We start from the raw sequence: 22,588 nt of genomic DNA on the forward strand, positions 1-22,588 counted from the left end.
GTTTGTGTCTTTGCTAGTTATATTTAAATATAACTTCACACCCTTGAAGAAATCTAAGACAATACGAGGCCAATTCAGTTGTGCTCAAAACGACTCTCCTTCATAATTAGCAAAATCATCGACAAGTTGAGTTTCAATGGTATTCTCCGAATGAAAAGCAATGTATAGTCAACGCACGAAATTTCGCTTTTTTCGTCGTTTTTGAAATAACAAAAGCAGCGTCAGTGAAACCGCCAAAACTTGTAAGCAAGTGATGGCAATGACATGATATTTTGACAGGCACTGTTTGTGAAAGTTTATGAGACTCTTTATTACATACGACATCTTTCTGTCGGTCCCATTAATTATTGACCGATGCCCTACATACAATTGTGACACCAACTGTGGTCTCTTCATCTAGGAAAATGCTAAGGGTATTGGTAGTTCATTTATGTTAAACAAATAAATCAACTTTTGTTTTTTTTTTAAGATTTTATTAATTTTTTCCTTCGTTTATATCGTTCGTCAGTTTGTACAAGTTTTCATTATTATCATTAAATTGTAGGCTTAAAAGTAGGACGAACACTTTCGTTTTTATTTTTTTTTTTTCTTTTTTGAAGATTAATTCAATGGTTAATAAAGCCAAATATTTTATTGATATCAAGTTTTCAGGATATTTTTAAGCTGTCCGTAGGGTTGGATGCCCTGAAAACTGGAAACCGCCCATTATTAAAAAGGCGTTGGCAGTCACAAAGTATATGCTCGATCGTGAGATTTCGCCCGCGATCGCAGGCAAAATGTGAAAGTAGATCTCTGCAGGATCCCTTGATGATTGCTTGCAAGGATACGCCTAAACCAGATTCTTGCAAATGTTTTGGTCTTGACCTGTCCAAACTTTAATTGGATATAGAGATGGAACGAGATTGGAATTAACATACGAGTAGTGTGGATAGTATTTCTGTTGATTTTTTTCTCACTTTTTTTTAGTTTTCTCTTCCATGTTTGTCTGCTAATATACTCTCCATAGTTGACGGTGCAGAATTTGTGGATTTGCTCGCTCATTTCCCAAGAGACCAATATGCCAGGAACTTTTAATTTTATCTCCGTATGTGTCAGTGGCAATCCTATTGCAAGCAAGCTTTTATGAATGACGAACTATCTGCAATTAAAACCCTTTTTAAGTTTAGCTTGCGAGCAAGGTTTGTGATCTGAAGAATAGCTCTAGCTTCGGTTCTAAATGTTGATATGCTTTCTAAGGTCTTCTCCTTTGGTATTCACCACTGCCTAGGTGGGGGACAGGCCATCACACTTAGAACCTTTTGTGAGAAGAGGATGCCAACCACTACTTTCCAAAAGCCTCTTTTTTTTTCTTGTCATTTAACATTTGCTTGTGATTAATACTAAGTGCTACCCTATTTATAGCAATAATGAAAAAAGCATAAATTATGTGCATAAAAATAATTTCGCTGTCATTTTAAAGCCATTAAATACAATGCTTCCAAAAATATCTGATATAATGAAATATATTTTATATTTCATCAATTAATTTAACGATCTTTTCTGTCTTCTTGGCCTTGATGGTATCCACTAACTTTCTCATGTGTTTGCCTTAATATCGGTCACCTATATTTCAAAACTAAAAGGTAGCTATCTATTCATAGCATCAAGGAAAGTAAATGCTGAGTATTCTTAAAAAAAAAAAAAAAAAAACAAAAAGAAGGATAATAACACTTGGCTGTGGCCGAATCTTTTATACCTGCCACCTATTTCTTGAAAAGGAAGCACAAAAAAGTGCAATTCCGATATTTTATAGTACTCTAAGGACTTGAGCCATTTTCCCCATTTCCCCCATTTCTGTACAGGTACTATTGATCATCTATCATCTTTTGAAGCCTTGCTCAGGTTAAGGAAGTGTGTAATGAGCAAAAAATATTCGCAGAGATGCTGTTACTGTGGGCGTTTCTTTTGCACGATTTCGCCGCCTGCTTGCAAGGTGTCTTGACTTTTGAAATAAGGGGATTATTTGCCACACAAATCTATTGGGACTGACAGACGGAAGGACAGACAGATATGTCTAGACGGTATTTCATATTAAGCAAGAAGTTTTTTAGGGTCTCTGAAGTTAGCTTCTGAATGTTGGCAATGTTTTAACAAAATGAATACACCTCGTTCCTGGAGGTGATAGGTGTAACGAAAAAAGAAAAAAAAAGAAACAAGAAACAAGAAAGAAAACTTAAGTAATCAATAATTTGAAAAGAATGAATGGGAAATGCAAGCAAGCAAAAGTTTAAGCTCCTTGGCCATAAGCCAAAAAGAGACAATAAATGAAATATCAGAAAAAAAAAAAAAAACCAAACCTAAAAAACATCTATCGGAGATAAAAATAGTATACTTTTCGTCTTGATGTCTTTAAATTTATCCGAACGTATTTTCAAGCATGCAGTGAAAACTATATTTACATATATGAGAGCATTTACATGAGTGAACTATTGAAAGCTGAACATAAATCGCAGTAGAACAAAAATGAAACAATGCGCACACACTTGCCTGGGTACACATGCTTAACAAGATGATACTTTTCATTATTTAGTTTAAGTGCAGTAGGTTTTTATTTAGCTAAAACAAAGAAGTATATTATCCTATAGTATAGACTTTGTAACGAATCCTTTGATATTTGCTCTTATAAGTTACTGCAAAAAGCGCTTTATCATTGAGGCCATATATTTACATACGCATCATATTCAATTTTAAAGCCGGTCGTTTAAAAAACTGCCAAATGTTCTTCTTTAAATTCTTTTAGACAACTTTGAGAAATTCCTTAACAAATAGATATGAAAAATTTGTTTTTACTTTTCATATACGACTTGAAAGATTTCATTAACATAAGACTGAATTTGAAATGGATCGTATACATATGTATATATTTCTAAAAAATAGAATTTATAGATGTCTCACTTTACTTTATAATAATTGTACGTAGAAATGTTAGGGTAAATGGTAGGAATGGGCTCTAGGCTCTCTATAATCTCTCCTAATGTTTACAAATACACCTGAAAGTTATTGTAAATAAACAAAATCAATTTATTGACCCCCACTTATGACATAGAATTAATGTTAACAGTACTTGTCTCTTTGTTCGAAAATATGGTTTACATTTTAGAAAGAAAGTTGCAATTGTATGAAAAGAAATGACAACAACGGATTTGGATCAAAACTGGACTGACTTGCGAAAAAACAATTCAGTATCAAAGTGCTACACCAACGTAGCTTACACTCCAAAATTATTGCAGGCATTTTATCAAAACAACAGCCGCTGCTTGTGAAGGCAAGCCCGTTTGAAAAAAGGAAAGGAAGTTTAAAATTAGTTACACATTTGTTAAATTACAAATTCTCAGACCAATTATCGTTTAATGATATGTTTATAACTATTTCCGAAGTCGATTCAATTTAAATGATTACTGTTGTAAATGCATATAATATTTTCGGACAATTGGAAATTGCATTTCCATATAGAAGAAGTATAAGTAGCTGACATATATAGCAAGCAGCAACAAGCAAACTTGATTTCTTAGGCGGTTTAATCCACCATCTTGGTCGTATCGCCTTTTGTCTCGTTGCTCCTCAAATCGTCCTCTAATAAAATTCTACATATTTTTTACAATTATTTTGGTTTTTTTCTTTAAATTTGAAGAAAAATATTAGAAAGTTTTCTTGATTTTTTCATTTCCTCTAGAGAGTCTCGTAATCAATTTGAACATCGAAACGCTTTACACCTAAGGAGGCGGCTTTTTATTTAAATAAAAATAAATATAAATATTAAACACATAGGCTCGATAACATATAATGATAATCAACTAAGCAGACACGTAGGCCAGCAGTAGATACGCGCATACGAACACATAAAGTATGTCCTCGTGCATAATTGAATATTTACACTTAACTGCATAAAATGTTTGGAATTAATGTTGACTTTGTTAGGCATAAATTGTTAGATGCAGACAGTGGAAAATTCCGTTCTTACTTTACATACAAAAGCATTTTGTCAATGGCATGCATATGTATATGTACGTATTAGAGGCCTTCATGCAGTTGCGAAGTACACCAGCCCAAATTGTACAAAGTTTCTAAATAGAAAAATCAGCTGAACAACTTCACCTTCTTCTTCAATCATTTTTTTATATAAATTACTTACGTGCGTACAGGTAATATTTTGTTGTTCCTTTGTTTTCCATTCGGTTTTTGAAGAAGAGAAAATAGGCCAAAAAAGGCAAACATTTAGCGGAACATGTACCGCGATGTAAAAGTTTTCCATGTCAGCGCACAAGTTTACAATATTTTCGTTTTTATTCATTTTTGAAGATTTTTACATAAACCAACGGTGGAGAGAGACATAGTAAATTTGCAAAGCCTTGTGGAAAACGCTATATAATTAACTTATCGTTAGTCAATCCAAGATTCTAAATCGAAATGGCTGATTCGCCTATTTGCCGCAAGTGCTCTAAATTCTCTTTCTCTAAAAAACGCACGTAATCGCTCGCTTCATTAACTTCTCTCATTGGGGAGGGGGGAAAAAGGCAACACTTGCGTACGTTCTAATATGGCAAAAAAGACTTATTCTTACTATTGTTGTTATGTTGGTTAGAATTCTTCTTTAGATTGGACTAAGTTCAGATCCAACTTGAAATAAAGATGTCGTACGTAATCACTCGCTTTATAAACTTCTCTTACAGTTATGCGTATCTCTTTGATGATCTCAGTTATGAAGCGATCCTTAGTGCTATCAAAAGTTTCCTGTTTTTGGGTCTTACTGTCAAGTGGGTCAACGCGTTAGCACGATAGACATTTAGTCATTTAAATTTCATCATGTTCATCATGATATTATCAGTGCAGATGATAGGCGCGTTTCAAATTCAGTTATGAACAACTTCTGGTAGTCGATGCATAGGCGCCGCGACGCCCGTATAAGTAGGAATTTTAGAAATGCGTTTCGCTAAACTATTTTTCAGTACTTTGAACGAGTGCTTGCGTGAGATCATTTGTATCTCAATCATCACTGTACAATTCAGATGAAAATTATATGAAGGGAATTGCTTTAACTGCGTAGCGTAAACCATTTGTAAAATTGTTTTGCAATTTTCATTGTTTACACAATTTTATGAAATTTCCTATATAACAGAATTCTAGTGTATACATATACGTAGAGCGAGCTATTGAAAGAATTTTCTTATTCTTATTCCAATTCTTCTTCTTTCCTTTTTTTTGCTTTTCTTTTATTTTTTTAGTTTTTCTTTGCATTAATTTTTACTTCATCCTAAGAATGTTGTCGCCTTTATTGTGTGTGTGTGTGTGTTGTAAATGAAATTGTCCGTGATGGTGATGGTATAAGCGCTGCGTTTCACATCCGAAATCAGATACGTGCATGTACTTGTAGTATTTCTTTTATATCATTTCATAGATAGGCATGCGTGCATATGTATGCATATAAATTTCATTTTTATGTCATGTTAAGGCTTACGACCCTGAGAAAATGCGCACATGCACTAAACTTGTCTTTGACGGTGGAAGGGAGAAAAAGGACGAAAGCAAGAATATGCCTCCTTCTTAATAAATTCTCGGTACATATACACGCGTATACTTGCATATATATATAATATATATATATATATATGTAATAGATACAAGTGTTATCTTAATTATAAAGTGTGACGATCTTTTCTAAATCGTCTTGACACTAAAGCTAATTGGGGCTCTAACCGTAAAGCACTTTAAGTTAAATTCATAATTTCATAAATGTTGAACGCAACATTTTTCTTAGGAAAAAAGCGAAAGAAAATTTATTACACACATTTTCTTACTTATGATTTATCAAAGGTTGATGTCATTTTTTTTTTAATACAATCCTTGTCAATTTATTAACATCAACTCACGTTTTTACCTTTTGCTTAAGTTCTCAGATTTTAAATGCGCCGCAACACTTGTCTGCTTAGAGTAGCGCAGGAGGGGGAGGAGAAAGCGGAGTCAAGTAGACAACTTGTTGTATTAAGCATTCAATTTAACAATCTAAAGACTTGCGTATTTGTTTATTAAGGACGGAAGCCACTACAAATTTTTTCAAAATTCTTTTTGCTTTTTTACTCACTTAATAAATAAATGCATGCTTTAAACCGTTTAACATGGGAATACGAAAAATCCTTAATAAAAAAAAATTTTTTTCATTGCAATTTTGCGCACTTTCCAAAGCGCTGCAAAAAAGACTATCCGCTTCAAATAAACCCCTACTGGAAAGTTACAGCCTAAGTTTTCCAATCCACTGATAAATCTTTTCAGGATATGTTTATGTTCATGTAAAAGTATTTCCAAATTTATGCATATCTGATGGTGTACTTTCATCGAGACGACCCATCAGCAGCTGAAAACGATCCAAGCAATGTCACTTCTAGAGAAGTATTGAGATATTGAGATGTTTTCGATAAGCTAACTTAAGTCAAAAGATTACCTTTTCTTATAGAAAATTCATTCAAAAATGTCATCGACTTTTTCGCGACGGAATCGAGCAAACCCCTGTGAGTCCTTCGTTCACTTCAACATTCTTATCGTACGCTCTACAAATTTTCCTCTTTTTTTTTTTGCAGCGTTTTTAGTTTAGTTTTTTATAGTAAGAAGGCATTACAGAGCGTATTTCTTCAGATATTTCACTCATTTTCAAGCCGATATAACTTTTTACATAAGCAAAGGATTAGAAAGCTATGTTCACAGAAAATCTAAATGAATCTGAATGAATTATTAAGTTAAGCCAGAACAATTGCGGAAAGTCTTACTTCGAATTATCTCTGTTTGCATTTTTATTTTACCTTAACGGTGTAACTAAAAAGGCCGCCAAACTCACGACCATCTAATTCGGCAGTTACACGCCTCCGGATAGGATTCATGACAGCCTTTTCATACAAGCCTCTGTGTGCTCGCGCAAGCATCTTTGTTTACCAATTCGTCCGCAAGTAAGCAAATTTTCATGTAGTCTGCCGGCGGAAGTTCATCAAACGAATTCTCGGCAACGATTAAATCCGTTATAAAGCTTATGACAAATTTTATGATAATATCATCGTAATACATACAAGTAATAAACCTTTTGGTATAAACGTTCCAAAATGCCCTCTGCTTTTCATGCTGATCTTGCTTTAATTTCACGGATACGATTACCGTGCGACTTTATATGCGACTTTTCTTCGACAATGATAGATGCAATAATACATGTGCGTCACAAATTTTTCAACTTTCTATCTAAATTTTTAAAAAGTTTAAGGATCCCATGAGCGCAGTCGGCCTTTGCTATATGCAACGATTTTTTTATGCCTTTAGCAGCCGGAAATTTGTATGCGTCCTTTTAGGCGCAAACGCTGCTGTCATGTAAGTGTATGTATGTTTATAATAATTGCTGGGTGGACCCTTACAAGCGACGCGTGTTTAACTGTTAACCTTTTTAAACTAATAATAAAACTGTTCATCTTTTAAACGAATCCTTTCAATTTTTTATGATTTTGTTTTTTTTTTTTTTTTTTTTTTTCATTTCTCTATGTAGACACGCTCAATCGTGTAAACGTGTATGTGCGTTTGTGTTTACGCATGTTTATACATGTGCATGTATAAAATAAGCGGAACAGCTTTGCTAAATATTCTGCTGTTAAGTTAAAACAATCCATCCACGTACATGCCGATGTAGGTATGTGAAGTAGTTTACATTTAGCCTAAGGATGGGATAAAAAGGTTGCATTTACCATAAAACCATGTGACAATAGGGCTGTGACATAATTTTTAAATAGTTGCCAAGGCAACAACACAACACTTTCAGCTGAATAATAAAAAAAAATAAAAAAAAAAAAATATCCTCCAGAGCGTGCGTGTATATGTGTATATGAAAATTTTATATGCATACGATACGTGCAAATTCATACGAACATTTTTATGTACATAAACGTTACGTATTTATAGAAATGCTATGTACACACACACACACACACACACACAAGTATTTAATATTTGATTTCTCTCGTTTTTTTTTTTTTTTTTTTTTTCATTTCTGTTTGTTTTGTATATACAGAAGTATGCCACGTAGTTATCCTTTATGTTTATTTTAGGAAACAAGTTCCGGTTGCAAAGGTTAAAGAAACGTGAAAATATTGTTGTAAATATAGCATCAAAAGAGCGAGAGAGAGAGAGAGCAAAAGCAATAATAAAAGCATAATAAATAGCAAAATCCAACAGAATGGATGAAGAACGCGACGACGAAAAAATATGAAATTAAATGGGGCTTTAGAGCCCCACCAAGGAGCCTCCGTTCAAAGAAGCTCCACCGGTGTTGTTGCAATAGCTAGTAAATATCGCGAGCAGCGATATCCTTATCAAAATGTTGATGTTGTCAAAGATGTCAATTTTACGAGAAATGCGGTTGGTGTTGATAAAATGCAACAACAACAACAGCAACAACAGCATCAAAGTTGTGCATCTTACGTAAAAATTATTTCCAAAAAGTTGGAATCATCAAAAGCAACTTGTAGTGGCAGTAACGATAAAAGCAACAACAACAACAACAACAATAAGAAGAAGAAGAAGAATAACAACAACACTAACAACAACGAGGAGAACAACAGCAACGTAAATAGGTTTACAAATATCGATTACAATAGTCACGGGAATAGAGGAAGAAGAACACATCAAAAGCAAATAAAACAACAACAAATACGAAGAGAAGAGCAGCAAACTTTAATAGACGTCAATATTGAAACGCGTCTACTACACCAGAGCTTAGTAAAAGTTGTAACATTAGAAGCGTCAAGCAGGTATTCGCCATCGCTACAAACTGCTGCTGCTAAGAGAGTCGTTATTGGGAACAATTTAGTTCGAAATCCTGACAGCAGCCAGTTGTCGATGTTTTTATGGCAAACAATCATTATTTTGTGGCCGTTCTTATCGACTTTTGACGTCAGCGCTAAAGTAATCAAAGTCATGCGCGCTTCACGCGGATTTAATTGCCTTCGTTCGGGAAACATTTGGCCGAAAAGCGATAAAATGTTGACTTTATGTTTGCTGTACGCAGCAGCTTTCACCCTGCCGCAGTTAGCGGTCGCCAACGATGACGATCATTTCTTTGGCGTGAACAGCTTTAGTATGGCACCGGAAGCAACGACCACAGAGTTCGGTGAGTTCTTTCTCTTACACTTCGTTTTCACTTTTCATAAACAATTTTAGTCATCTCCAAATTCACATTATTGATATCCACCATAAAGCTTGCTTGCTTACTCCTTTACTGATTGCATGCATTACCAGAAAGTTTCCGAAGCTGATTAGATAAGTTAGAAATGCACATAATAGAGACCGCAATGCAAAATGCATTCTTGAACAATACAAATGACGTAAATTATTCTATCGCAGACGACTTTGAAACTTTATGATAAGACTGGTTTTCTTTTGCTTCCATTATTCGGCTTTTTAAAATATGGCGGCCGAGCTCACGTAATCGGCACATATTACGAAATCTTGCCGATGCAATATTCTCGACAATAAACGTACGACCGTACGTTTTTGTTCATTCCCTTCCCTGAGCGCGCTATTCCGCTGGACGATTTTTAAATAAGCAGACTCTTTGCCGTAACATCCAAGGAGGTCCGCACAAAACAAAGTTGACCTAGTATGAAAGGGAAACGCACCAATGCCATGAGATGCTAGTATTTAAGCTTAGGCAAGAACAATAAACTTTCAATACAATGCGGATCGGAATGGCGAGCGAACCCAAACTACTTGCCATTTCGCCAAACCGGAATATTACCTGTGTACGCTAACAACAATTCCAAATTTAATCTACATATCCCATAGCCATCATAAGTTCATAAGTTCAGTCTGCTCCATCTATATGCCATGACCTATATATTAGAGTATATATATATTTTAATTGTTAAAAAAGCGATTTCCGCCTATCGCAAACGATGTGCGGATCTGAAGCAGAAGATGCCCCATAGAAATATTACTTTTACAAATCGTCGTAATCAGCTCTTTAAAGAGCTTTTACCCGTTGGGCGGTAAAATAATTTTCGCATGCTTAACATAAGTTTTAAGCATTCCGTTCAATATCCGCCTGAACAAATATCTCTCGCTTCTTTTGCCACTTATTTTTTATTCGTATTAAATTAAAGGACAGCCGTATAAAAAAATAATAAAGATAACGTGTTTGTGCATATTGCCGTTAACTAACTGCCTCACACAATTTTGAAAAGCAAACATAATGAATTTCGTTTCAAGGCAACAGTACGGAGACGCACACAAGCACTAGTTCGTAGTTCGTAGCTCGTAGGTTTTCGAACCGCATAGTCCTGTGACTGCGCTGACTTATATTTTGATTTATTTTCCTCTCCGAACATACATCACTATTACGCTGCATTAAATCCGCTCGTTTAGGAAACCTTTAGCAAACAAATTGGAAGTTTGGCCCTATGCCTACGTACGCGTGTTCAATCACGTTTTTTCTCAGCATTTTTTCTGTTTTTTTTTTTCTTTTTTTTGTTTTAAAGTAAAATAAAAATAAAACAAAGAAAAAGAACATTTTCTTAATGGCAATCACGTGACTGTAAGCGTTTCACATATATTTTTAGAAAACTTAAGGCTGCAGTAGCAACCCGTCAGAGGAACATGAATCAAATCAAATCAAAGACTTAAGTAGTCAATTTCCTTACTTCAGAAATGTGAACGCGATTTTAGCAGACATCCACATTTCGTTTCCATACATATATATATATATATATATATGATTGTACACAATTGCGATAGAGAGGAGAGAGTGGAGAGATTCCGCTTTAAACAAAAACAAGTAAACAAGAAATTATATTCAGCTGCGGCCGAATCTTTTCTAACTATAATTTTTATTTAAAATAAAAAACAAAAAAACCCCCCTCTCCTCCTCTATAATATTAAGTAGGCGTAGCCGTTTTTTTTTTTCTCTTTCTTTCATTTTCCTGCAAATATCATATGGCACACATAACATATGTGATTTATATGGAAATTTAATTCGTTGCATGTGTTTATGTGTAGTTTTTGAGTAATGAGCAAAAATTCCATTTTTTTTTTTTTTTGTTTGTCATATTGTAGGCATGCCCCTACGATATCAATTTCCATGCAAGAACTTTATGGTATTATGTGAAAGACGGACACCCGAATTAACATACTTAGATCAATTCAGATACCTATCAGTAGACTGACATGTGTACTCTATACAATTCCTGAAGGTCCCTCTTGCTGTTGCAAACATTTTCGCAAAATTTCGCAAACATTGATAAACTCCCGGTGTTGCGTGCAATAAAGCAAAGCAAAACAAAGCATGACCTCTCTCTCTCTCTCTCTCTCTCTCTCTTCCTCCACTGACGCTGACGTAAATAATTAAGGCTTACCAGTAGAGCAATTACAATCATTTATGGAAATTCATGGAAAGCGAATAGTTATCTGTCTTAAGGCGAGCGACTAGACACGACTTAGTTGTTTGGGGAAAAAAAGTACCTATATATATATATATATATATATATATATATAAAGATAAAAGCAAGTCGTTTCACTTCCAAATATATTTATTTGCTGCTCTTGCAGAATTACTAATATAGATAACGATATGTTATGTACATAGGATGACGCCACTCACCTATGTCACTGATTCGCTGACGCGGATTTCAAAATATTCTAAACCAAAGGCATTCATCCATCGATCTTCACTGGGTGATGTAAGAATAAGCGGCGGGAAAACTATTAACTTTTCTGACATTGCTATTTCAGACCCGATCGGGAAGGTTTTCAAAAAAATTCATATAAACTTAGGTTTTCTTCGGCCTAGCAATACGAGAATAAAAATTTATACGGAAGAGATGGGAGCCTACGAGTTCCTTCTATTTCTCTACAAGTTTGCTTAATTTAATCAATGATTTGTAATGAATGACGTTATATAAAACTCTCCGAAACATTATATCAAAGTTTGTATTTAGCAACAAATTGAATTTGTTCAGCACCTTTAGCGAAATGAAACTGTAATGTAATTACTCTGACATGACATCATCGATTATATTTCTCTCTAGCTCTAGTAAATTTTTCATGTCTAACGAAGCTAGAGGACGGGCGTAGACTTTCGAATTAGTTTTAAGCTGCAATTTTCACGATTATCATTATTCGTTGGTCCCTGCTGCTAGAGTCCTTTTCACACAAACTTTTGATTTCAGTTTAATGTAGTGGTATTTTGACATCCTTCAAATTGATTTGAATTAATTATCCAAATTTTATTAAGGACCAATAATTGCGTTCATTTTAATTATTTTCATCCCACAGTCGTAGTGATAGCGACGGATACATTAAGTTGCTGGGGGTTCAATGGTCGCAATTGCTGCGTCAGAATCATTTCTCAAACTATTCAGAAAAATTCGCCGAATCGATGTAAGCTTCTTGATCCATCTATCCTATCGTATCTTATATCTGCCGGTACAATTTGCGAGATATTTAGCCCAAGGACGAAAGTTATTAAATAGGAATTGGATCGAACTATCCTCACAATTGCCACACATAATACGGCTTACTTCAAAGAAGTCCTTATATGAAACAAAATTAATCATTTTTAATAGTTCGCGATAAAACTGAGTGAAATGCAATAGTTTGACATATGAAAATAAAAGAATCCAAAAGACTTGGATGATACAGAGACACCCTCTGCTTGAGAAGCAATTTTCGTATTAGCGACTAGATTGCAGTTATTGTGCAGTTATGATGAAAGTTAATCCATGGTCGTAGTTTAACATATAAGTGATAAATTTGGAGCACATACACACACATTGATTTATTGTTTAGATATAATTTATTTCATTCATGTAACATATTTCGTTCATGCAACATATCTTAATTTTATTTATTTTTTATTTTCTTGCAGACTATGCCAGCAGAGGGCAAAAAAAATTTGGTGATAAATGTGAAAACACCTTAGAATGCGGTTTTCCTGGCTCCATCTGCGACCCGAAGAAAAAATCTTGTCAATGTACCGAAGACTTGCCGGTCACCAATCACATTGACAAATGTGGCAAAGGTAAGTGCGCTTTTCATTTTTACTGGGGTCATAAGAAAAATATGCAAAGCCTAGCTTTAATCCTCGTAAGATCGGTTTATCAAATTAAAGCTTTTCCAAATCGAAAATAATTTCGGCGGCGCTATTAAAATTTCGGTAAAGTAATATATCACTCTGCGAGGGGAATAGAAAGGACGTAAGAGTTTATCTTACACGATTTTGATCAAAGTTCGAATAGAGCAATCGCGGCTTCTTTAAAAAGAAAATAAAAATGTATGTAAAAAAAGATGACGACTTTACTTACGGTATAAAAAGAAATGTACATACCACTCGGAAAACTAAGACACTCTCTAAGCTGCTGCCACAATTCCGAAAGTTTAGCAATTGTTCGCATGGTTTGGGTCTACCTTTTTAGAAACTTTATTAAATATTTTATATTATTTTTTATTATCCTTAACAATTACTTTTATAAATAAATACATTTTATAAATTTTAATATACATACATATATAACATATATTTAAAAAAAAAATTATTATAAAAACGCGTCAATCCGAAAGCCATTTATACACAAAATTTGCAACATTGAAAAAAGTCGAGAACAAACACGCATCAAGTACAAGTGACTCTTACATGTTCTTGTGCGTGATACGCTTCATAAAAGTGACAATGATCAGATATATATATCAAGTTTTCGGATCGTCCAGAATAAAGACGCGTCAGTGAGCTTCACTATATATAAATGAAGAAAAAAAAAATGTTTTTTCCCCATTATAAGTATAAGTAACTAAAATAATCATTTGAATTCTTAATCAATGCTTTAGACCATGAATATATCGGACGTACAGACGCACGCATGTTCTTTTCTTGTTTTACAAATCGAAAAAAAAGCTTCTTTGCCATTATGAAAATGCTCTTCGATTTATTAAGATTAAAGCACTTCCAGCGTGCACAAGAAGTCAATTCACGTAGCGACCAATATTTCGCACATACGTTTGTCCTTGAATAAGTGAAAAACTTTCAAAATTTATAATAGAAATAAAGAACGTTCCCGTATTTCTTTATTTGTGCATGTGATCATCGAAATCATGCTGTGTGTGTGTGTGTGTGTGCATATATTATTTTCCTGGCACCACATACACTACGCAACTAATGCACTCGGCAGGTTGCGGACTTTTAGGAGTTCTTTGCGCTACAAATTTTGTTATTATTTTCCAAGTATGTATCGGAAATAAATAATCTCTTGCAAACTAAACACATAAACCAAGTTATTATCAAAAGGGAAAAAATAATAATAAATATAATGCATGTTGGCAAAAGGTCTATTATGCAGCTGTGGCGAAATGTTTCAAAGGGAAATGACGATTAAACATTGAATAGCTAAATATTCTCTACACTAATGCGCGTTGAAGTATGTCATGGAATTGATGAGAGCAGACGCTTAAACTTTAGTTCCCTCTCCCCTTCCTCAAAACCAAGCCTTAAGTTATACAGTGCATATGCCCTCCATCTGATTGGCTAATGATATTAAAGGTATGAAAAAAAATGTCCGCTTTACTCAAGCCACACCATCAAACTTTGTTGATAATCTAACCTTGGCAGTCCTAGCACTAACAAATTTTGAATTTAAATTAATCTTCGTTTATATAGGCAAACTACTTTTGGGTTTAGGTCTTAGATGTCAAATGAACGCTTTTCAAGTTTATTGTAATTTACACAAGATCTTTAAATATTCATTCCCCCCCTGTGTGTTCATTAAGAGCCGTAGTTTTAGGCGTTGAGAAGTTGCTTTTTTGTATGCAGGATCAATTGCTCAGGGGTGGGGGGAGGGATGTCCTCTAAACGTGAAGACGTTGGCGGTCAGAAGGAAATAAGGAAAAAGGAAGATACGAGAGGTGTGAGATTTGAAGGCGCGAACATCGAGATGATAGTCGCGATCCTTATCAACTCCGCTACTCGGCAGCTGTGTATGTTTTCTCGATTATACCCTGTTGTCAGTTTTGTTTGTCGAGTTCACGGAGGAGCATTCATTGCATATATAATTTTTCTTGCTTCCATTTGCTGGAAGGAAAACCAGTAGATAAATAAAACGAACAGAAAAGCAAAAGGCAAAAAGACTGATCACAAAACAAAGGATAAAAGGGGAAAGACGAATAGATGGAATTAATGATCGATTAAATGGACAATTAAAACACTTATACTATATATGAACTGACGGATGGATGGACGGATTGACAATCAAACGGGTAGATGAATGGATCATTAATAAAGGGGTTGGCTATACAGACAAGTTTTGACATCTGAGCGGGTAAACAGCTGAACGGATAGATAAATTGCCGATCCGTAAGACGGACATACATGCATACCATTTTTCAGAAGAGCAATTAGACGAACTGTTAGTCAAACTGCATTGGATGTTGATGGCGGATTGATGATCAAACTTACAGAGAATTCGTTGTTAGGCACACAGACATACTAGCAGTCGAGCGAATCAATGGATATATAATGAACTCCATAGACGGACAAACAGACCATCGTCGCTTATATGACTTGTACAAAAGCTACATATACTCATTATATTGAAGTGCATGCCAAGTTATGCAGTCTCATACTTTACGTTACGTTAAGCAATTTATTCATCATTTTATTTGCGTTTCCAGAGGCAGCTGTTAACGAAAGCTGTTTCTTTAACGAACAATGCGAGGCAAAATACTTTCAAACTGAATGCCGCGATGGACGATGTGTGTGTCGTTTTGAAATGACACCATTTTGGTTAAAAGACGGCTCCGTTGAATGTAAAGGTATTTACCGTTACATTTATCCTTTTCTTTTACTCTTTCGCATCTTAAACGCATATAACATAAACACACATACATTACGCATAATAAATACATTATTAAAACATAACAGCAGGTCGTCAGGACAAGAAGACTCCCGAAGTGTACGTTGACTGGGCGATGATTGGTGTACTTATAGGCATGGCCTTAATGTTTATCATTATATGCGTTGTACTGCGATTATTCAGTCAGTAAGTAAAAGAAATGCAAAAGACATCAAGGAATTTGTTGTTGGCATTTTTCTCTTGACTCCTTTTAAAACAGAGCCAGATGGCATGAAAATCGTACAATATTTAATACACCGAATCCACGTCTGATGAACGTGTCGTTATTACGCGAAAGCAAACTATTACACGGTCAAGAGCGACGCGGCTCTCGAATGTCGGTGAGGGGACCTTCACGTCAACCCAGTATGGCTTCGTTGCGTCCTCACTCACCGAACCCGTCGTTAGGTAAGACAGGTTTGTATTCCATGCACCCTATTGCACTTGAAAATATTTTTGCTCTGTCTCTCTCTCTCTCTCTCTCTTTCTTTCTTTCTCTCTTTGTACTTGAACACAAACTCAATGTTATTTTATTACATTTCAAAAAAAACAAAAAAAAAAAAAACCTTTTTTCAACTTTTATTCACTTTTTTTTTTTTTTATTAAATATTTTTCTGTATATGTGTATGAGTATAAGAGCAAAACATGTATATATATATATATATATATATACATACAAGGAATTGCATAATATATATACCGGAGATAATTTGAAGAAAGAAAAGAATTTACTTGATTTTTAAATTAAGTTGCTCTGCGTCATTGTTTCTATGTCATTTGCAATAACAACCAACATGTTTGGTATGTCATGGTTATGTAGTAGTGGCGAAGAACGAACGCCAGCTAATGACGCCTTCTGTGGAAGAATAATAATAATGAACTGTTACAGACATGTTTATGACCATAACAACTTGTACATGCAACAACAATTAAACAACAATGATTTATGGCCAGATTTATCTTAGATTTTGTATTGCGTCGATAAACTCACTCACACTTCCCGGATCGATTACGCTTTGCACTTTCATAAACAGATAAATCCAAGTTATATAATTTACATATGAATTCCAGCAACACTTCCTCTCTATATGTATAAATAAATATATGTCTATCTATAAAATTTGGTACTCTGACTTGAGGCCGTTTTCTTCATGGCCCATTTCCTAATGCTTGCTCTCATTTGCAGGACGTATGATAAGATCTAAAAGTAATACACGATCTAGTGATTCGCGTGTTAGTGATACTTCGAATTGTTCACGTTTGATTGAGCACAGTCATGCGACCAATATGCACCAAACCTCGCATGCGACCAACTTAACGCATGTTATCCACCCACACAATAGCGCTACTGTGTCACCGCTGTCAACACATAATGTCGTCGCTACTGGTAACGCAGGCACAGTACCTAACACCACCACCACAACGTATGTGAGTCAAATACCGTTAGCCGGGACTACTGCCTGTAGTACACCGTTAAGTACACCACCCCCATCTGTCGCCAATAAAACGAACAAATTTTAATAATCGCCACAAAAACTATAAAAAAAAAACAAAAAAAACAAAAAAAACAAAACATCGAATAATATTTCCGCCCTCTCGTAACTGAACTGACTACACTGTAGGCTGTAAATATAAATGTGGAAAGTCGTATACGCTAATCGCATCTCTTTACTTTAAGACATGTATAACCAATCAACCGGTCGGTATTCAAATATGTTTTCTTTCTATTAACATAAGGTATGCTGTGTTTTCTCTTCTCTACATCTACCACTTAAGTATGAACACGTTAATGTTTTGATTAGTGAACCCTTTTCCAATTCGCATATTCCTCGTGTACATTGCATTTCTGTTCTAGTTAGTGACCCCGACATTTCAAAGTCGTTCCCGAATTAATCCGGTAGTTTACTGTAATCATTACTTCTTCATTACTTCTCTATATTTGTTTCATATTTCATAAAAAGTCGGCTTTTTTTTTTTGTTTGTTTTGTATCCAATTTTTGTCTGTCTTACTATCTCTGCCTCTTGTTCGCTTTGTGCCTAATAAAGTAAAACAATTCATTCATTTGTGCCGCGTGCATTTCTATCGGTTTGTCCTGTAGATAGATGTGCGTTGTTATTGTTATGAGATAAAAAATTTGTCTTTACATGAAATCGGTAGAACTCGTGAATCAATTAGTCTAGTTGAACATACGTACGGATATTATACGGCTTACGTGCATAAAAATGCAAAAATATTGATATCAATACAGTTTAATAGATGAAAGAAAACTCTGTTTACTAAGAGGCACTCAACCACGACCACGAATATCAGATTCCTTTAGCTATAAAATAAGCTATGTACTATGTCCTTAGTCTCTTAATCAAGGAATAAACTTCAATGCGGTCTTTCTATAAGATTCAAATCCGCAAAAATTCTTCTTAAATGTTAAATGAATCTTGTCTCTGACGAAGTCATGTTGCCATCACCTTAGGGCTTGCAGTCGAATAACGGAATTCCAAGTGCTTCGCATTTCCCTCTTCTGAGGTCAGTTTGGTGGATGCACTGCATCGTCCTACACAGACTCTTTCACTTTCTTTGGCGACTTATTAAAGACGTGCATAGAGACTTTGAAACGCATTCGCCGGTTTGGAGCACCTCATGATACACGCTTTCCCTTCAATTTTATAAATTGCAAAGCATTATCTTGTCGGGGCGACCATCCTTGGCCACCATCATCTTCTTCATACATTATTATCGTATGCGAGAGAGATGGGCTGGAGGGACCAGTTATCAACATATTCTTTTTGGAGTTAACTGGAAGTGGTGGGCGCCTAAAATTTGCCTAGAGGCGAATACGCTTTTCTCTTCCATACAAAATTAACACTTTTGCGCACATTACACGATTATTGGCAATTAATAATTTGAATTTTTTCGATTAGATGCTGTAGATGCCAGGTAACGTTATTCGATTGACGTAGACGTGGAGTACTATAAAAGGTTCACGATTTAATCTGTCAAAAATTGATGAAGAACATTTTTTTTTTCTTGCTTTGACTTATCACGTTAATCGAATTCTTATTTGATTGGCTTCGGGCAGGTAGTAACGCAAGCGTGCAACAGGCACCAATTGGCATTACTTTTTCTCTAGCCCCTTCAGTAACAGTGTGAAGTGTTGAGTGCTGAGCGCTGACTGTCACTTTAGTTGAGTTCTTAGTAGAGAAGTCTTCAAACAAACGATTCCAGACACTTTCGATAACTTCCCCAAGTCACCTTATTTTTTATTCGCAAATTTACATTATTCGCATCTGATTTTCTTTGTGTTAATTACCAACCGCTCAGAAGAACAACTAATGGTGCTGAAAGGGGGGAAGCGACAGTAAGTTTCGCAAACGTTCAACTTAAATATAAGAAAGTTAAGAACAGCAAGATACATAAATTAACTATCAAGTGAAGTAAAGAAGAAAAGCAAAACTCACCTTTATATGGGCCAAAATCAGTTAAATAGAACCCCTTCAATTTGCACTCCTCCTTGCCTGCGCTTCTTCATTTCTCACAACGTAAGCTCGGTAAGAAAACTAATCCCGGGATGGGTCATTATGCCAGTCTCTAGTCTATTGTAGCAAACGTAAATATCAGCTACAAAGTAGAAAATCTTCTTATGGAAGCATTAAACTATTTAAGAACGTTATCTTAATCTTACTGCTCTATGGAAACTAATCCCGGGATGAATCATTACGCCAGTCCCTTTCCATTGTAGCAAACGTAAATATCAGCGTACCAGGTAGAAAATCTTCTTATGGAAGCATTAAACTATTTACCAACTTTATCTTAATCTTACTGCCCCATGTCGGCCTTGTTGAATTTCTAGGAAGACCGCAGACATCAAACGTATTATAATTTGTTATTATTATTAGGTGGAGATAACATGACATAGCATTGCATCGGCCAACAGATGACCACTTGCGCGGATCAATTTCAATTCGAATCCCATTCAAGTTCAACGCAGTTCACATTCAATTAAAGTTCGCAGTATAAATCCTTAAGAAAAATGAATTACGATCGCGTCATATCCCCGCATAATCAGGAAAAGGCCTATTTTGAACAAAAATCAAGGAAAATTTTTAATTTTTCTAAACAACGCTTTTTTAATCGTCAGCATTTATTGCATTCCCTTCAAGATAACAATACATTGATATATTTTTGTGACGCAGATTCTGGTTTGGATAATAATGTTGCAATGCCTGCTGAGAGGTATCCCTTTGCGATTTCGTATATGTCTTATCTATTGCGCAGAGAAGTAATCTTTCGGATGCTCTCTGACTTTAGCAATAGTGCACAGTAATGCAGTGACGCAGTATTGCACTATCAAAATGCATTACGCATTAGCTATGGTTACGAATTATTGGCAAATCGAGCAGGGACGGAAAAAAGTCAAGTCAACTCAAAATGTGTTGCCACCCATTTCATGTTCAAACCGTTAACGGTTGCTGTTTGCGGTCCTTGGCTCATATGTATTTCCTATGTCTTTAGCGAAGTTTTTAGTTTCAACTCTCTTCAATTGTGAGGAATTTCTTTAATGCGTCTTCAAGTTCTCATCAGGTGGATGTAATAAGATGCTTTTGTCTTCCATTACGTCTCACTAAAAAATTTTAAAATGCAAGCTAAGAATCAGGAATGCCTCCAAATTTTCAAGTATATGAGTGGCATTTGTGCCAATGTCTACACAAAGCCAAATATTTCAATGCAATTCGATGCAACATAATTTTCGTTAATTCTTGATGAAATCTCGTTTATGAGTTGGAAATTATTGCGGTTTGATTGCTTGATTGCTTAATTCTTATTATTAATTGCCACTTATTTCTTCACGTTCATGGGTTCATTAAAAATTCTAATTAGTAGTTCTTGTTGAATATAATCAACATTTTTATGTTTCGTTGTTGTTTTTCCTTTTTATTTTAATTGTGTCATGCTGTGTAAATACTTGTAAAAAGTTTTTTCTTAAATTCTTAGTAGTGAAGAGCTGGAATGTTTTGGTGGAATGTGTGAATATATGATATAAGCAAGAATTTTCGAATATGTTGTGCATTAATTAATTTACAGGTTCAAGGTCGAATAGTAATAGCAATGCTTCGGCTACATCGCTGCGTTCGAATCGCAGCAATTCTGTAGCTCCTGGCATAGTTGTTAATAATAGTCATCACGAGCGAAAAGGCTCAACATACCAGCCACACCATCATACACATCATCATCATCCACAACAACAACAACAACAACAACAGCAGCAGCAGCAGGAACAATCGACAACGCCACATACACATCAACAGCAAGAACCTTTAATTACTAACATCATTTCAAATCCGGTAGCGGAAAGCGTGACAGTAGAAATTATCGAACCGAAAAAATAAGTGCACACACGTAGACACATACACACAAGAACAACTACAACAACAACAACAATAATGATAATGATAATGATAATATGACAAGACACACATACGTACTAACACCTATGTGTTAATAATACAAATAAGCTTAGAAATGATAATAATAATAATAATAATAATAATAATTAGAAAAGAAGAAGAAAATCCTTGATTTAGGATTTTAATCTATAAACAATTTTCACTTAGTACGTATGATGGATATGATGCTTTAAAAACATACATACATACAAGTTATTAGAAAAAATAATTTGAGTTGTTATCTTTCATTTTTATTCATTTTTTTAAGTAAAAAAATGCACCTACATACTTATTATATACTTGCTTTAAAAAAAAACTTAAAAAAAAAAAAAAACCAAATATATTAAAATATTGATATAAAAGTAAATAATTTTTAAAATATATTTAGCAAAAAAATAACAAAGCCTACGAGATACACCAATAAACGCTAATTTATTATTATTATTATTATTCTTATAAATATAAGAAGGCAAAAAAAAAAAAGAAAAAAAAAACAACAAAAAAAAATTAAAAAACAAAAAAACTTTGCATAACAAATTCATGAATAACAGAAATTTTTATTTTTTTTTTTTTAAATACAACTTAGAAGAAATCCTTAAAAATATAAAAACATACTTTTTCCCTTAAATAGACCTAATTTAAATAATGAAAATTAACGTTATAAATAAAATTAACGTTATATATATATATATAGAAATATATATGTATATTCATATATACATAGAGAGAAATAACTATGAAAATTTAAATTAAAAGATTAATAATAATTAAATATAATAATCGAATAATAATTTTTAAAAAGCATAAAACAAATACTAATCAAATTCTAATACAAACTATAAACGATACCAAAACGGTAATAAACGGAAATTCAAACTCATTTAGAGGTGTACTGTATATGGCTATGCTAATTAACTTAAAAGCTACAACAACAACAACAACAACAACAAGAACAAGAACAACAACAAGTGAAACACATACCCATCTCAAGAACAAGTTTTAGTTATAGCCATATGACTGTAACCATAGGCCCTTCGAAAGGCCCTACAAACGACAGTAAAACACAAAAAAAAAAAAAAATCAAGCATTAAATAATTCTCAAATGAAAGCAAGAAGTGACAATCCTTTCGAAAGGATCCCCCTTTGATAAGTAAGAAGTAAATATTAGAATTACTTTTAAAAGCATCTTTATATCGAATCGTTTCGAATAG

The 22,588-nt window shown here is 34.4% G+C and overlaps 1 protein-coding gene across 8 annotated transcripts in view; it reads left to right on the forward strand.

Moving 5' to 3' along the window:
• LOC119634956 overlaps positions 1-21,730 on the forward strand; it is a 38,278-nt gene extending 16,548 nt beyond the window's left edge. Inside the window, exons 2-7 of one of the 8 annotated variants that reach the window (XM_038029412.1) lie at positions 8,112-9,172; positions 12,923-13,075; positions 15,715-15,855; positions 15,968-16,082; positions 16,156-16,343; positions 21,016-21,730. In XM_038029412.1, the coding sequence (XP_037885340.1) occupies positions 8,269-9,172; positions 12,923-13,075; positions 15,715-15,855; positions 15,968-16,082; positions 16,156-16,343; positions 21,016-21,320 (1,806 nt within the window). In that variant the 5' untranslated portion in view covers positions 8,112-8,268 and the 3' untranslated portion in view covers positions 21,321-21,730. Of the gene's footprint in view, positions 1-8,111; positions 9,173-12,922; positions 13,076-15,714; positions 15,856-15,964; positions 16,083-16,155; positions 16,353-17,121; positions 17,504-21,015 lie in introns of those variants that run through there. The other 7 variants (XM_038029410.1, XM_038029408.1, XM_038029409.1 and 4 more) reach the window with 7 other exon arrangements.
• The last annotated feature ends 858 nt before the right edge of the window (positions 21,731-22,588 follow it).

This window comes from Glossina fuscipes, unplaced genomic scaffold, assembly GCF_014805625.2.
Source record: "Glossina fuscipes isolate IAEA_lab_2018 unplaced genomic scaffold, Yale_Gfus_2 3, whole genome shotgun sequence".
Taxonomy (NCBI): domain Eukaryota; kingdom Metazoa; phylum Arthropoda; class Insecta; order Diptera; family Glossinidae; genus Glossina; species Glossina fuscipes.